Here is a 16,717-nt window from a genome sequence, read left to right as displayed (position 1 = left end):
AAGAACTATTTGACTTTGAGATCAGTTTATCCAATGACAGCAAAGCGTGTTAAGGCTGTTGGATAGAGGGTTAAAGTTAACCCTTAAATTACTGCCTCCTTCCTCATATTCTTTATCTAGTTTATTACCAAGACCTGTTATTTTTCTTCACAAATCACTCTCAAATTTGCCTGTTCTCTTTATTCTTATTGTCGCTATCAAAAGCTAAGTCTTTCTTCATTCTTTTACTTCCCTGGTATCTCTCACTCTAAAATATTCCATGTACCATTTAAAAATAATCATCCTGAATATTCTTATCTGTCCAGCCTTGTTACTGTTCTTTCCATCATCCTGTTCTCCCTAAATTGTATGAACATGGAGAATAATGAAAAACCAATCTGAACTGGTCCTCTCAAACGGCTAGTTAAGGAATATGTCTGGGCAACAAGTTTTTTCTTGCTTACCTGGAAGCAGGAAAGTTCTTACCCTTTGAGCTCATACTCTAAGATTCATCAGCTCTTCATAACTGAAGATATTATGAGATGAGCTTCAGCTCCCTCCAGAAGCCCAGACATAATTTGTATGGCTAAGTGTCACAGGTCCATGTGATCCTCATGTAGTTGGAGGTGTCCAGGTGTAGAGGAGTCTGCGAGGACTGATTCTGCACCAAGTCTGGGAAATATTTTTTTTTTATAAACTCTTGTGTTCTCCTGGGTACAACAAAAATTTTAGGAGTTCTATGACCGTTTATTTTTAGGTTTTGGTTTTAAAATTCTATGTGAAAATTATCCACGACGGTGTATTTTACCATTTATCCAGAAGACACATATCTAAAGTAGCGATGTTTTCCCTTTCCACCAGGTATTTGCTGAAGAGGGCCTGAAACTTGCTTCAAGTGTACAAGCTTTCTCAAAACAGGTAACGCAGGCCTATGCCTGGTGTTGGTGGTGATGTCATCAATACCCACTTTGGGGGTATATTATGGTATAAAAGTATTTAAGGTTTAAATGATAGAGTTATATTGGAGTTTTTATGACTTCCTAAATTATATTTCAGCTGAAAGATGATGACAAGCTTATGCTTCTCTTGGAAATAAACAAGCTAATTCCTCTATGCCACCAGCTCCAGACAATAACTAAGACACCTTTGCAGAATCAAGTGTTTTTAAAGGTAAACATGAGGGTGGGTTATTCAGGTAGGCAACTTTGAGAAACTTTGACACTTCTTTATCGGGTTAGCTTCCAGCCCCGTTTTCTTCAAATAAAGTGTTAATAACCACAGAAGAGCAATTTATTTCCATTTTTCATGCCTTAACTGCAAGAATCACTTATTATCTACAGTTATAATTGACCCGAGGGAGCAAATAGGCTCACCAAATAAGTTGGCTTTTTTGATGTGATTAATTCCATAGTGTTAAGCAGCTTCCCTTAAATCTGGATGTCATCACATGTCTAACTAGGGCACAAGCTCCTCAGAGTATGGCTCCCATCCTTCAGGAATTGGAGTGCAACAGAGTGGAGTGCTAGGAATTGCAAAGTAGGGAGTTCACTGCCACTATTTGGAGTGCTTTGAGAAGCCCCTAAACAGCCTGAATTAGAAAGGGTTGACTTTCCATCCTGAGGAATCATGAAATAGGCATGAGACCCAGGCAGGGCAGTAATCCCTGAATCTGTGTTCTGGGGCCTCAGGTCATCAAGTCAGCTTGTGTGCACTAATCCATACACCTTTTGAGATCTCTTAGAGTTCCATAATAGAGAACTTTTATCATTTTAAAACTAATTAAATGATAAAGTCTTTTGAAGTACCCCTTGTAAAGAAATTTGATTTGCTTACTTTTTATCACTATAGGTTGATAAGTGTATTACAAAGACACGATCCATGATGGCTATTTTGGTCCAGCTTCTCTCACTTTGCTTTAAACTGCTGAAGAAGGTGGGAGTTTTTCTATCTTACGCTCACATTTTAAAATTTAGTTTAAAGGACAATGTAAAAGAAAAGTTATTACTTAATTTTGCAAATTTTATTTTAAGAAGAAAGCAGAAACTAATTGTTTTAACTTTTCCCAGTTTCAGATGGAAAACAACAGATGGGTCTCAGTTACAAACAAAGACTCTGTGGATGGTAAAACTTGAGAAGCATTTGAGGTCAGATCTCTGGAACACCCTGTGGCAAAGCTGGCATTTTTAGAAAGCAAATGATTATATTTTCAGAAATTCGGTAATTTTATAAAGAAAACAATACTGAAATCTTGCTATATTTTCTAATTATGAAACTGATTGTGAAGCTTTTTGACAACTAATAAATGCCATGGTAGTTGCTAGAGTTCTAATTGCAGTGTGATTTTAAAATGAGACATTGCTGCTAATAATGTTATTTAAAAGCCAAATATCCTGACGGTCTTAATGACAGTTTAATCCAAAGATGCTATTTTGAGAATGTGTTCACCTTTGGCATATTTTACCTTCATGTTTTCCATTTTTTTAATTTAAGCTTATCATCTAGAACAATAATTTTCAGCAGAAAATACACAGTAGTCTGGTTGAAAGCAGTTTTCTTTAAACCTGTGGACTCCTCTTCAATCCTATTCATCAAGTGTGACCGGGCCTCTTTGCTGCCTGCTTGTCACAGATCAGCCATGCTAGTAGCACACATTTATTCTCTAACAAGCATTTCACATAGCACAGGTTATCTGTTGTGATAAATGCCCCCCCCCGCCCCCCCCTGCCCAAAAGCAGGGTCATGGAGGTCACACCATGGAATTCTGGAAGAACTCACTAGCAGATGGCTTTTAGTTCTAGTTCTAACAGAGCTGGCCTGTCTGCTCTGATTATTAGCTGGAATCCTAAGCCTATCTTACTTGCTTAAAAAAAATAGTTTTTGAACTGCTCTTCTCAGTAGTGAATGATGGAATAGAAAATTTAAGAGAATGATGGGACTAAGAAGCTATTTAAATTCTGAATAATCATATATATATGTACCTTTGGAATGTTCATTTTAAAACAAATAAACATCTTTCTTTAGTCTTTTTAATTTTAGGGTTTAAAGCTTTTCTTGTCTCAAGGGTGAGGTTTTGATGGAAAGATCTAGTATATAAGTCCTGCCCTCATATGGTATGGTTAACTTTGTTTTGGACTCGTTTAAGAGTGCTTGTATCCCAATGCTTTGAAATTCATTTTGAAATCTAATAGGACATGTCATTTGCCAAATGGCAATAGTCATAGAAGCATGTCTGATGATCATTATCTGGGTCAGCTGTCACAATTAATATTCACAAGATCTCAAAGAACCACACTACTACCAATTAGCTAGTCAGTATTTTATTGAAGGAACTTGAACTTACTGTAGGCCTTAGGGAGAAAATGGAATGTATGCAGGTTAATGACCTTTACAAACATCATTACATGATTTTTATTCCCTGAAACCAAAAGTCTTTTAAATTACAATAGAAATAATGTGTGAATGATGCAAGGTAATGGTATATGGAAAATATATAATTCTTCTATTTTACTGTCTTTGTTTTATGATGTCTTCAGGAATCATTGTGCTACTCAGTGAAGATCTACTGGTTTGTGCTTACATTTTCAGTTCAGAGCACTTGATAGTGTAGGTTTGTAGAGTAACTACGCGTATTATGTCTGGTGGGTATACATAGGGACAGTCGTGATGGCACTCCAGTTACGTTATTCTTGAGTCAAAAATAAGTTTTAGATTTTATTTACAAACTACTTTTATGTACCTGAAATGAGAATATTCTCTTAAGTTCAAGTAGGGTTGGGGAAGGAATAACATGACTTCCAACAGAATAAGAGGATAGAGAACCAAAGGAATTTACACATCAAGTGATTTCTTCTGTATTATTTTATTTGAAAACATATTTAATTGTACATGTGTTGCAGCCCTTAATAACAACTTTTAAAGTCCTTTTATTTAAAATTCAGTGTAATTAAGTATACAATCTTACACCAAAAATTCTTTTTTCTTTCTTTTCTAGTTTAAATGATGTGAAAGCTTTTGTTCTAGTCAAAGGCCTCTGGGTCTCTGAATTACAGTAACTTCTTTGCTGGTTACCCTGTAACTAGAGTGTGAGACTGAGTGGCTACAATGCATGCACTGCATTATAATATTTTCATATTAGGAAAGCCCTTTGTATTTTTCAAAGCCTTTTCATATGTCTGTCATTTAAGAAGGCACACTGTTACAGTTCCGCTTTGTTTCAGAGAGAAAGGCCATCTCAGCAGCGTGAGGACTAGAGAAGGTACACTCTACACTCCGCCTCTTCCATACAGTCTAGAGAGAGAGGAGTTGGAGCAGATGGTGTGGGACTAGCTTTTGGTAGCATCACATTAAAGTAGACTGGGTAAAAAAGGCCAGTTGCTCCTTTTAACTTCAAACTGATGGAAGATTGAGGCAAAAACAATTAACTATGTGGTAACATTCAAACAGAAGAATGTCAAAATGTAGTATTTACTAATGGGTTATAGACTGAAGGGTAAATTTTTACTTTGTTACTTAAAACGTTCGTCTTTTTCAAATTTTCTTTAAAGTGCTTTCTTTCTTTAAAAAAAAAAAAAAAATCCCTCCCTGGCCAGTTGTTAGAGAAAAGCAGAAGACCACAGTGTAAGTACGTGGCAGGGCAGAAGACAAAATGACAGCTAAGGCTTGTTATGCAAGATAAAGAAAAAAATTAGGCCTCCCTGCAGATGGTTGGCTGTGACGTATGCTTCTTCACATAAGCTGGCTCCTCTTTAGTGCAAAGATCGAATGCTGTGTTGCTTTACATTCCATCTCAATCCTCACAATGTAGCTGTTGTGGCGTTAATGCGTTTTATCACAACTTCTTCATATTGTTTTTGTGTCAGTAACCCTTCTGTTATGCTTTTACTTTCTTCAAATTTGGGCAACACAACTGCAATGTAGCCTTCAGTGGATGGCTAGAAAGGAAACAGAATATTTGGTACTGTCAAATGACAAAAATCCAATAAAAAGTATGTGGATGGGATCATACTTTCCCGCTTTTTACCTTCTCTTGAAGAATAGACGGCTCATGGAGAATGTTTTCATTCACTTCCATCAACCGTCCTCTGACACAGCTATTGAAAAAAGAACTGTTATGAAGAAAAATATTGTCTTCTTTGTTTCTTCTAAACTGTGGTTAAAAAGTAACTCACCTCGATATGGTGTATTCTTCTCCATCTGAGCAGTAAATCTTACACAGAGGTGCAAGTTCTGTTAGAAACTGCGCCCCCTGATAATAAAAGAGAAGATGTAATTGATGTACACTTTCACTTTCCTCTGAGAGGCAGCTCTCAATGTTATAATAGGTTATATTCCTAGAACTGGTGTTTTAAAGAAAAATGACGTAAGCATAGAAAAACCATTCATTTATTCAAATATTTATATATTTATATAAGTGCCTGCTATGGGCCAGGTTCCATCCTAGGTTCTAGGGGAAAAAGCAGACTGAGACACATGTGATAATAAGTAGTGTAAAGATTAAGAATATATTTTATCAACTTTAAATAAGAAACTGCATATAGCCAGTTATAAAGATTTTTTTCAAAAGTTTAAGAAAATCTATCAATAAACAATAGAAAATTCAACATGACAGTGTGACATCAATACTGTACAAAGCTAGTTCCATTAAGATTCCTACCTTATTTTCATATTAGAACTTAATAAAGGAACTTCTTCATTAGGCTCAATCACTATGACTTTTTGGAGCAGGGATTTTTTCTAATTAAAAAGAAATGTGAAGTTTCGGAAAACAGAAAAGTTTCCAGTAGCATATAGTAATAACTTATTCATTATCCTATAACCCAAAAGTAAACACTACATTTTGACATATATCTGTTTGAATGCTTTGGCATGGTTACTGTTTCAGGTACTCCGCTCTATGGATGTAGCTGGGGAATTTCTGACAAATATCTACAAGGAGGATCATGGGAAACTGATGCAGGCATGTCTCATGAAGTTTTTTTTTCCCCCCAAGAATTTTTCCCCTAGTGGACATTTGAGCTCAAGATGCTATTCCTCATGATCTCTAGCACTCACACATTAGTAACCAACATTTGGTTATCACCACATTGGCTTCACTCTTCTTTCTGCATGTGGCCACTTAATTTTAAAATAGTAGTCAGTGCGATTCCCCACCTTTGGGAGGAGGGGTTGGGGTTTCATCCCAGAGGGTTTGTCTACCACTGGGACTGCGTGCATCAAAAGAGCATAAATGTTTTGGCTCCTTTTAATCACCTTCCTCGGAAGAATGATTGGCAGTGCTGAGAGCCAATCAAAGCTCAACTGTAGTGGGTTCCACTTGCAGGTCCCTCTATTCTTCAGTAGTAACAATAACGCTACAATTTTGGACAAAGGTTTATCAGTAACATCAAAGGAATTCCCTAAGCACTAATTGCTTTGCTTGCAATTTGTAGACTTTATCTTTTAAGAATAGTCCATGCTTTTCTAAGTCCGTGTGTTTCCTGAGAGAGGAAAAATCAATAACCATAAGGTACATTATTAGGAGGTTCAGGAAATGAAAGACCTGAATTATCTGGTATGATGGATCTACTTAAAGTTATACTCTTTTAATAAAATATGTCCATGCTGCTTAGAGACATAGAGGGCAGAGATATCATTTTGTACAACTGAGCACTGTGTGAAGGTAGAGGGTGTGGCCTGATGTGTATTAGATTGGCAACTAATAAGGAATGGAAAATGCTAAGGAGGTATATTTTTTCAGATTATTTTTCAAGAATTGTTTTTTTTTTAAATTTTTAATTTACATCTGAAAATAAATGGTAAAGAGTTGGTTGAATAAATTTTATAGAACTCGAATACTGGTTTATTAAAACTAGAAGGAACAGAATATCTCATTATATTGGTATTAGAGTTGTCTTTTCAAAGGCCCACCTTCCCAATCCTCAGGATAGCAAGGGTGGTGGTATAGAACCTAAAATGACAGATCCTATACCTCCTGAAATACCTCATTTTTTTGGTCTGAGAATTTCTTTCTGGTTAAAGTATTCCTAAGATCAGCACCTCAAACTGCCAGGGAAGTATGCTGAGCATACATCACAAAATTCTAAGACTAACTGAATCTATCATTATTATGATATAGATAATTTAAGTAGAGAATCATCAGAACATACCCGCTTAAATTTCCCAGAGACCTTGTTCTGAAGTCTGCTACAGTTGGTACTGATTTGATAGGAAATGCTTTTAATTGTTTTTCCACTTTGAAGAACTGGATGAGATCCTGCCAATGTGATGACACATATTCTACAAGGAGCAAAAATTGATCCTGTATTATTGCTTGGTATAATTCTCCTCACGTAACACAGTATTCCTATTGGCACAAGAATATCTGAACTGACATTTGTTTAGTTAAAGTATCATTTCTCCCCATTTTCCTCTGGTTACTATCAGAGCTTAACTGTAGAAGGAAATGCAATAATAAAATAGGAGAAAATGGGAGTGAATTTCCTTCCCAGAGAAGCGAAGAGTACTAGAGGTCTTTAGGTAGCACTGAGGTGGAAGAGAGAGAAGAAGGCATGTCTTTGGTCATTCATTGGTTAGGCACAGGCTAGTTACTTCAGGTAGCAGTGAACTGAGGGTGTGGTGGTTCATTTGGGTGTTTGGGTAATCGAGTTTGTTCAGAGTGAGTAGGCATGGAGAGGCTCATTCTTGTCAACCAAATGTCTATAATAAATAATACTATTTCAACACAGTGGAAGGTAATCATTTATTGAACAACTGTTCAATACAATGCCATAACAGTCTACAATTCCAGAAGAACATTTTTGATAATTTAAAATTCCCAGTTTGCTTACCGGTTGGAGTGCTGCAGTATACAGTGGTCCTCACAGGGTTTTCCTTTGACATCTAGAAGAATGAGTCGGTCTGTTAGTTGCAGAGTCAGTATTTACTACCACTGTGTAAATACTGGTTCATATAACTGTGAAAATTGTACACATACTGATCACTGGTATCCCTTCATTACTCAAAGATATACCTAAAAGGCTTGCTATAAAGTATTTAAAGAGATCTGGCCCAGATGGAATCATTCATTCAACTAACTCTTTGCTTCATCTTGCTTTATACTCACTTTAAAATGAGTACAGTCATTATTTTTGTAAGAAAAATGCGATTAGCAATGTATACCATAGTGTATGTTTTGTTGGTCAATTTTTGAGCGACCAATTCCTGTTGATTTGCCTAGGACTGTCCTGATGTGAGAATGTCTCGGGTTCCGGGAAACCCTGGTCCTGGGTAAAATGGGACGGTTGGTCATCCTAAATTTAGCTAATAAAACATATACTACACCAAAAAAAAATTAAGTACACTTATTATCTCTGTATGAAGGAGAACAAGTAAGGGGTCAGGAGGGTCCCCAACAATGCTCCCACCACTGATATTTACCAAGTGCACCTAGAACGAATTATCTAATTAAGTACCAAGTGTATAACAGCAGCGACTTCTCTTTAAACTGTTAGATTGTTTTCTAAATGCCCCTATTCTAACCCATCCTCTTTCCATCCCTACAGCCTCTACCTTATTTTCGACCTCCTTATTTAAATCATTTTATGTACTGCCACTCCTTTTAGGATTGTGCCCCTCAAAGTCATTCAGGCACTCGAGATTGCAATCTAACCCCTGACTACCGCTGGGCCCTCATCTTAGACTATCATCTTCCCGCAGGCAACCCACCCAGGAATTCACACAGCACTCGTCAGCCCCAGAATTCAGTCCTCGATGCCTTTGCAAATGCCCATTCTCTTGACCTAAAGAGCAAAAGAGTGGTCCAATTCCTTCTAAAGTGGAGAAAGAGCGCCGGGGAGAGCTCGCATGGCTTTCAATGTGTCACCATAGTCCCTACACCATCAGGCCAATGTGGCCAAGGAGAGATCGTTATCGTTCCCCTCTTACCCGCTTTGTACCAGCGAGTGAAGTAACGATCCACAAGCGACGGTACCGCAGGCTCTGCGGCCACCGGCTCGGTAGCCATGACGACCTCCGGCGCCGCCACCTCTACACTCGGAGACTCGGGCGCTTCCTCCAAACAGTCCCGGAAAAAGGGTCGTCCTTCCGGCGCGCGGCTCGCGGTTTGCGCACGCGCACTGCTCCCCTGGCCCTGCAGGCTCCGCCCACTGGCGCCAATTACTGCGCTTTGGGGTTGACGTAAAGGTCGGGATGCAATACAATAGGCTGGGCAGGAGGGCGCAGGGATGGGGGATAGGAGTCTGCGCAGCTTCTCCCGGTTTCCCTTGCCCCGGCTACCCGCGGAGAAGGCCGGCCACGCCTCCTCTGCTTCTTGACGTCACTCCCGCGCCACTCGACGTGTGTCCCATCTGCCTGGCTCGCGCGTTCTCATCTCATCGACTGCCCTCTCAGCTACTGCCACCGCCCCCGGGGGTCTAGCGGCCCGGAGGCCCATTGCGCACCGCGAGAGCTCGGGAGCCGCAGACCGAGAGAGACTCGTGCGCAACCCCGGGCGGGCCCCGGGAAGCAGGCTGCGCGTGGCCCAGGAGGCGACGGTGGACGCACCGCTCGTCGGAGGTTCTCAGAGCGCCGCGCGGGTGAGCGTTCGAGCGACCCATCGGGGATGGGGGCACGGAAGCGGGCCCTGTTCGCCAGGGGGTGTGTGCCGGTGAAGGGAACCCCAGAGCACGCAACCTCTGCCTGCTGCAGGCTCGTGAGTGGAGTGCGGCGTGACCACCTCTGCCCGTGAGCCGTAGATTCTCTTTGTGCAGGCTTGCAGCTTGCTCCACCTGCGGCCGTCGGGGAGTTCTCTGCTCCACAGCTGCACGCTTACCCAGCCTGCGGGTTCCTTGCAGGGGTGGGCAGTACCGCTGAAAGCGAATCAGTCAATACACGATAGAAGGCAACGGTTATTAGACAGAAGTTCGAAAACTGCTGCGGGTCCCTACTCATGTCTGCGACTTTTTTGTGCAGATGTCCTCTATGCTTCTCCATCTAATGTGGTATATTATGTGGCCCTCTCCACAGTTAAACTGTGACCGCCATAAAGGCAGTGAATGTCAGAGTCATCTTTTGTCTTCAGATCTTAGTACTTTGTAAGTGCTTAGTACGTGTTTAATATAGGCTACAGACGGGATTGTAGTATTGTTTAGGTACTGCGTAAAAGATTCAAACTGTATATTGACAGCCACGGAGGGCACCAGTGAAGTTTAATATGAAAATGTAAGCAAAAAGTAGGAGAGAGTAGAAATGCCATGTCTCCAAATAGGGGAAACTCGTTTAGTGGGAGAATAGCATGTACTCTGTTTTGCAGGTTGTATTTGATGTGCTTATGAGACATTCTTGTTATAACATAAGGATGTTGAAAATATGAGTTTAGTGTTCAGTTTGGGGAGGATCAGGACTAGACATTTAGATCTAGTCAGCATATTAGTGATCTGCCTGGTACTTATAATCATGGGCATGATAATTAGCCAAGAGGCAGATGAAAGAGCAAAGGAAGAAAATGGAGTTTTCAGAAATTTCGGAGATCAGGATTGATCTATGGTGTAGAGAGATCTTTAGCATTGTTAAGGGCTGAGAAAAGTTGAATTATTGATAGTGAGGTGCCCGAGATTGCAGATGTTAAAGAAAGGGTACTAATGAGCTAGAGTCCTGGGAGAGTTTGGAGAATATTCCTTTCCTAGATTTGCAAAGGAGTGGGGACACCTCTTAGAAGATAAGGGTGATAGGTGCGAAAATTTAAGAAAGTTCTTTTGAGACTGGGAGAGTTGGGGAAGGGGTAGATGAATGATGAGCTCACCTTGGCTGGTGATTCTGAAAGCTCAGGGATTTGAGAACTCAGGTTGTTTGCTGCATTTGTCAGTCAGTCCAGTTGGGAAAGTAAAAACCACACATCATTTCAACGATATTAATGTAAAAAACTGGTTATATAGCTGTTGGAGGAACAAACAGGGAACAATGAAGTAACATAAAAGGTAAACTGATGAAAGTAGCTTAGCTAGGTTGTAAGTAGCTTAGCTAGTAGCTTAGCTAGTAACTTAGCTTGGGAATTAAACAAGGAAGCAGTTGGGATTATTATAGCCTAAATTTAGAGGAGAGGCATTATAAAGCTGGGACTCAGATTTCTGGTGCTGATACTTCTGCAATTCAGAGCAAGAGCCAGGTGTTGCTGTATTTCAGATGTCTGGAGACGGCCTGCCTGGTTATTGCTGGTACCTCTGGTGATGGGGATGATGAGGCTGGTCCTGGCAGTGGTAGAGACTAGGACCAAGGGCCCTGCAAGGATTAAGGCCCCTTGCTGGGATGACAGTGACTAGAACAACAAGATAACAGGAAAAAGTGAGTCCTTGGCTTCTACTGCCTTTACCCTCCAGATTCTTGCCCTCGGGTTCATGGACCTCAAGGCTTATAGGTTGTTGCTGAATAGAATCCAAGTTCACAGGGAGAGATGTCAAGAGTTTGATGATGTATCATGGCAGCAGTCACAGTACGATTATTCTTATATAAACCAGCATAAAAGATAGCCAGGAAACTACACATCCAGCGCCCCGGTTGCCTGTCCTTACTGCTTGGTACGCAATCCCTTGCTTACTCCCTCTGGCCAGACTTGCCAGGCGGTCTCTCATCTTAAATCTACTGATCTTTCAAATCTACTTATCCTTTCAGATCTATTTCAGTAGTCATCTTCATGATATTTAAAGATAAAAGAGAGATAATTTTTATATACTTTGAAAAACTCAAACTTTCTATATAGAGTTAGATAGATCTAAATTAAAACCTGCGTGGTATAATACAGGTTCAAGTAATTTCTAGAAGTTCTTAAATGTAAATGTCTCCAAAACTTATAAAATTTTGTCTGCCTTGATTTTCTTCCTCACTCCCACCATGTATGGTTTTGCCTTTCTTTTAACCCACATTATACATTGTATCATTCATAGTACACTTAACAGTATGTGATGTGTAGGAGGATTTACTCATTTTTATTTTTTCAACATCATTTGTATGAAATGCCAAGATGAAAGAATTCACCTTGGATTATGGTGGAATTAAGGCCAGTACAGTCTATATAATTGCTACCTCTAACATAATTTAGAGACTTCCAGTTATAAACCTTAAATGGATCTGAATATAAATATCTAGCACATTAACATGTTTTTTTCCTACTTAAACAATGTTATGCATTAAAGCAAGCCTGATTTAGCTAGACCAAAATAAGCTTTTTATTTATCATTCTTTTCTCACCTTTCTTTTGCACTGGTGAAAAACAAGCCAGGAAACTGAAGTTTTCTGAAGTAGTTATATCAGGTCACCAAGTTCCACATGTGTAGGTCATCATTTTGAAGTAAACTGTTGTAATTTTACAGTGTCTTATTTTCCCTTTTAGAATAGTAGACACATTTATTTCTATTTTGATTTAATTTTAATTTTTTAATGAATGTAGCCAGTTTATAAATAAATGCTCCTGATGATAGTAAAGTAATATTATTACAAATTTTTCTCAAATACACACACACACACATATATGTAGATTTTATAGGATTTTATAAATCTGGTTATAAAGATATCCTCATATTCGAAAATAAGATGTTTTTCTATTCATTTTGTTCTTTTCAACTTTCCTGAGGAATAACCGATGTTATTTTTCCCTCTTAGAAATGAATGCTTTATCAAGAAGTATTTGCACTTTTCTTTTAGGAATCGTTTCATCATGAGAAATCTAAAGTTATTTCGCATCCTAGAGTTCGGGGATATTCAGGCTCCAGGGAAACCTCAGTGCTTCTCTCTCCGAACTGAACAAGGGACAGTAATCATTGGCTCAGAACACGGACTGATGGAAGTAGACCCTGTCACAAGAGAAGTAAGTTATTTATGGAGAATGCTAGTACTCGGCATGACCGTTGATTGGTCTTTTTCCAAACTTGCTTCCCCAGAGAGTCTTTAAATCTTACTGAGTTTTCATCCTCCTAAATGAACACACTCTTTGCTTTATACTGATGTCATATCAGACATAACTTAAATAGTAACCTGCCTTCACAAAAAGCAAAAAAAGAAAAAGAAAAAAATAGTAACCTACTTTAAACTTTGCTGCTGTTTTAAATCTGAGTTGGCAAAACTCTGACCTTATATTTTGTGTGAACGCCCTACTTTTTCCCCTTTCTACCTTGTGCTCTTTATATCAGTGGTGCTCATCTGGAAATGCAAATGAAAATTGCCTTTAAAAACTATGTTTCAACCTCTGTCCCATACCAAATAAATCAGAATCTTCACTGCTGGATCCTGAGCCTATATATATATTTCAGAGCTCTTTGAGTCGATTCTAGTATCTTCCCTTAATTATATTTTGCTACTGTTTTCTAGGTGATTACATTTTTAGTTCCTTTTTTCTATATTATAGAAATCTTAGGAAACCATAGTTATTAGCTTCATCTTTTATTAGATGTTTTTAAAGAGACAAAGCTTCTTTTGTTTTGGGTTTGCTTGGCCAAAAGGTCTCTTTAACTATTTTTCTTATTAAAAATAGTAGGGTTGTGAGATTTCTCAAATGAAAGTTTGGATTTTAATCTAGAAAAAATATTTTGAAAGCTTTTATTTACTAAAAAGAGCATTAAAATGTATTATATTTCTGGAAATGTTATGAATTGTTATTGAAAGTATATTGGGTTAATTTGCTTTTGTGTTTCTTTTGGTGAAAGGTGAAAAATGAAATCCCTTTAGTGGCAGAAGGCTTTCTCCCGGACGATGGAAGTGGCTGCATTGTTGGTATTCAGGACTTGCTGGATCAGGAGTCTGTGTGTGTGGCCACAGCCTCTGGAGATGTCATACTTTGCAATCTCAGCACACACCAGGTTCGTGGAAGAGTCCAGTGAAGAGGAAGTCTCAAGCATCCTCAAACAAGTGTTTGTTCTGTGTAGAAGTTTAAAAAATTAAGAACTATAATATTTAAAAATTTTTCAAATCAGTCTTTGCATAGTATATTTCTTTACAAATTGTTGGCCTGGCTTTAGCTGTATTTCAAGATTCTTCTAAAACTCAGTTTTGTCTACTGTATCTGTTAATCAGAACAATTACAACTTAAAAGAAAAAACAGCAAAACCCTGGCCATTCTTGTATGGTGTGGCTCACCTCTTACCAAAATCTGATCCTGAGTTGTAACCTGTATTACTCAGTTGGGAAGTCTTTGAAATGCTTATTTGGTTTATGTTTTCTGTTACGAATACTGCTTAAGCCTCTGATTGATGGCTAACGTCAGAGGCCCTGACCTACAGCTACTACAGTAATACACTGTCGCTATGCACCATGTGCATGTTTTATGACTAGTAGAGGAGATAAATTTTAACCATTTGCCTCTTCCTCCATTCTAGCATAAGATTGAGTTTCTGGATTTCTACCCTTTCTACATCAGGAGTTTCACACTAAAATTGCCTGATTCTTTTTAAACTTGTTTGATTACTCTGTTAGTTGTGACCTCTTCAACATTGATTGTGCAGCAAGAGTTACAGTATTATTAATGATATAATAATAGCAGATGACATTTATTAAATGTTTACTAAGTGCTAGGCACTTTTTCAAGTGCTTTTCATGCAAAATTTTATTTAGCCTTCACTGCAGTCTTAGGAGATAGATTGTTGTTTTTCCGTTATTTAAAAGAGGAAGTTGGGGCACAGAGAGCTTAGCCAAGGTCATACAGTTGTCAGAGGTGATTTGAACCCTGGCAGTCTAAATCTGGCACCTTCGCTTTAACTTTTGCATTTAATGCAATAATCTTACTCTCGGTTTATGGTAAGAAATAAATATTAAAGCCATCAAGCACAATTTAACTAGTGTGTCTCATATTTAAAAGATATGCTTTTACTTTCAAAACGTTTTGTAGAATTTTTTCCTGATTCCTGAGCTCCTCCAGTCCATTGATCTCCATCAAATGGTGCCGATCTTCCCTACTTGTCAGTCTCTACAAGACAGAATCCATGTTCCTTATTATGCTTTATGAGATCTTTCACTGTCTGTTCCTCACATTCCTTTTAGCCTCTTCCCCATCATTCCTGTGTATATGTATACCTTATTCTCTACTTGCAGCTGACTTTTGACTCCTCTTTTTATAACTTTGTGCCTCTACTCTGCAATTTCTCCCCAATCTATTTTCCCTGGTCCTGTTTCCTTCCCTTCAAGATGCCTTTTCAGAAAGGCTTTCCTGGACTCTCCTGGGCCATTTGTGATTCCCGTTCTGTGCCCCCACCTAATTCCCAGAGACTGAGTTATAGTCCTAATCCCGCTGTAGAGTCAACTTTTCATCTCTTTCTTGAGACAGCTGTGGGGGGAATGGAGTGGCCATAGCCACTGCCGCTCCCTGGGCTCCGTGTTGTGCCTAGTCTCTTAATACCTGATACCGAATAAATGTTTATTGAATAAGTATGTTTTTGTGTTCTGTTTTTAATTGTTTTGATTAAGGTTGTAGTAGATACTGAGATAGTGTTGTTTTGAAATCTCCCTTATTTTCTTTGTCTCAGCTGGAATGTGTCGGGAGTGTAGCCAGTGGTATCTCTGTCATGAGTTGGAGTCCTGACCAAGAGCTGGTGCTTCTTGTTACAGGTAAACGTGTTATTGGTCTCTAACTCTGACTTTCATAAAATATGACTCCTGATATCTTACAGGCTTAAGTTTAGAGCTGCTTAGATTTCAAAAATTTTATTTGAGCAGTGATACCTACATTCTAATCTAGAGGGAATATATTCTTTTTGATTTAAGTTTTACGTCTTAAAATGTTTTAAAAAGTTGTTTCATGTAACTTTTTCAATTTTGAAAATGAGAAACAAAGTCATAAAACTTGGAGAGACTATTAAGTTCATAGTTGTAGTTAAAACATCTGCAATATTTATTTTAACCTATTCTAAGAGGAAGAATTGCTATATAAACAAATTCTAAAACTCTTCTTACAACTTTTTTAAGAGCTCTTACAAGCTCTTAAAAACTGCTTTTTTTTAAGTTTCTTTGTTTCAGATGAGTTTCTGTAAACTAGCATCCTTGATGAGGTATGTATTTGAAGAGATGTTTGTGACTAATGTTGAAGTTAGTGGAGGAGGGCTATGGAGATTTTATGTTAGCCTTACATCTATAAATAGCTGAGAATAAGCACCACATGACTTAGCCAGTTAGAGCTTGCTTGCTTTTTTTTTTTTTTTTTAAATGAGAATCAAAATGTTTTAAATGAATTCTGTCTGCCCTGTTCTGACTATAAACTTTTGTACTCTAGCTCTGGAGCTTACAGTGCCATAGATACTTATGGAATGGCACATTTGTTACATGAAAACAAAATAATTCTTGTTTGTGCCCCTTCAAGGTCAGCAGACCCTAGTTATGATGACAAAAGACTTTGAACCTATCATGGAACAGAAAATCCACCAGGATGATTTTGGTGAAAGTAAGTATAGCTTTGAAACATTTTGTGACCTGAATTTCTTCTCAGGTTTGATCATTTTCTTGCACACTAATACACATGTTACATGAAAACAAAATAATTCTTGTTTGTGCCCCTTCAAGGTCAGCAGACCCTAGTTATGATGACAAAAGACTTTGAACCTATCATGGAACAGAAAATCCACCAGGATGATTTTGGTGAAAGTAAGTATAGCTTTGAAACATTTTGTGACCTGAATTTCTTCTCAGGTTTGATCATTTTCTTGCACACTAATACACATGTCATAAACCCAAAGGACTATGAAGCTTAACAACCCCCCCCCCCCCTTTTTTTAAAAATGATACCCCC

General features: G+C 38.5%; 3 protein-coding genes across 8 annotated transcripts in view; 2 read left to right on the top strand and 1 right to left on the bottom strand.

Moving 5' to 3' along the window:
- The window catches only part of CTNNAL1 (catenin alpha like 1), a 38,739-nt gene extending 35,730 nt beyond the window's left edge, over positions 1 to 3,009 (top strand). The window contains exons 15-18 of one of the 2 annotated variants that reach the window (XM_015599943.1): positions 841 to 897; positions 1,036 to 1,149; positions 1,828 to 1,911; positions 2,052 to 3,009. In XM_015599943.1, coding sequence (XP_015455429.1) covers positions 841 to 897; positions 1,036 to 1,149; positions 1,828 to 1,911; positions 2,052 to 2,111 — 315 coding nt within the window. In that variant the 3' untranslated portion in view covers positions 2,112 to 3,009. Of the gene's footprint in view, positions 1 to 840; positions 898 to 1,035; positions 1,150 to 1,827; positions 1,912 to 2,045 lie in introns of both variants that reach the window. The other variant, XM_015599939.1, reaches the window with a different exon arrangement.
- An 810-nt stretch (positions 3,010 to 3,819) lies between these two features.
- On the bottom strand, positions 3,820 to 9,067 carry FAM206A (family with sequence similarity 206 member A). Its single transcript, XM_006906087.3, has 6 exons — positions 8,902 to 9,067; positions 7,806 to 7,857; positions 7,125 to 7,254; positions 5,148 to 5,224; positions 5,000 to 5,069; positions 3,820 to 4,910 (listed from the first exon to the last, which is right to left on the bottom strand). Exons 1-6 carry the CDS (start codon positions 8,978 to 8,980, stop codon positions 4,773 to 4,775), a joined length of 546 nt encoding a protein of 181 aa, XP_006906149.1. The 5' UTR covers positions 8,981 to 9,067; the 3' UTR covers positions 3,820 to 4,772.
- Positions 9,068 to 9,202: 135 nt separating this feature from the next.
- Positions 9,203 to 16,717, top strand: part of ELP1 (elongator complex protein 1) — a 54,193-nt gene continuing 46,678 nt past the window's right edge. For 3 of the 5 annotated variants that reach the window (XR_001518139.2, XR_001518138.2, XM_006906086.2), the window contains exons 1-5: positions 9,203 to 9,551; positions 12,652 to 12,814; positions 13,650 to 13,802; positions 15,462 to 15,543; positions 16,292 to 16,372. Coding sequence is in view for 3 of the 5 variants with exons in the window: in XM_006906086.2 (XP_006906148.1) it covers positions 12,665 to 12,814; positions 13,650 to 13,802; positions 15,462 to 15,543; positions 16,292 to 16,372 (466 nt within the window). In the remaining 2 variants the exon portion in view is untranslated. Of the gene's footprint in view, positions 9,552 to 11,147; positions 11,296 to 12,651; positions 12,815 to 13,649; positions 13,803 to 15,461; positions 15,544 to 16,291; positions 16,373 to 16,455; positions 16,573 to 16,717 lie in introns of those variants that run through there. The other 2 variants (XM_025041470.1, XM_025041474.1) reach the window with 2 other exon arrangements.

Source organism: Pteropus alecto, unplaced genomic scaffold, assembly GCF_000325575.1.
Source record: "Pteropus alecto unplaced genomic scaffold, ASM32557v1 scaffold111, whole genome shotgun sequence".
Taxonomy (NCBI): domain Eukaryota; kingdom Metazoa; phylum Chordata; class Mammalia; order Chiroptera; family Pteropodidae; genus Pteropus; species Pteropus alecto.
The sequence above is the reverse complement of the archived record's forward strand: the minus strand, read 5'-3'. Positions and strand labels throughout refer to the sequence as shown.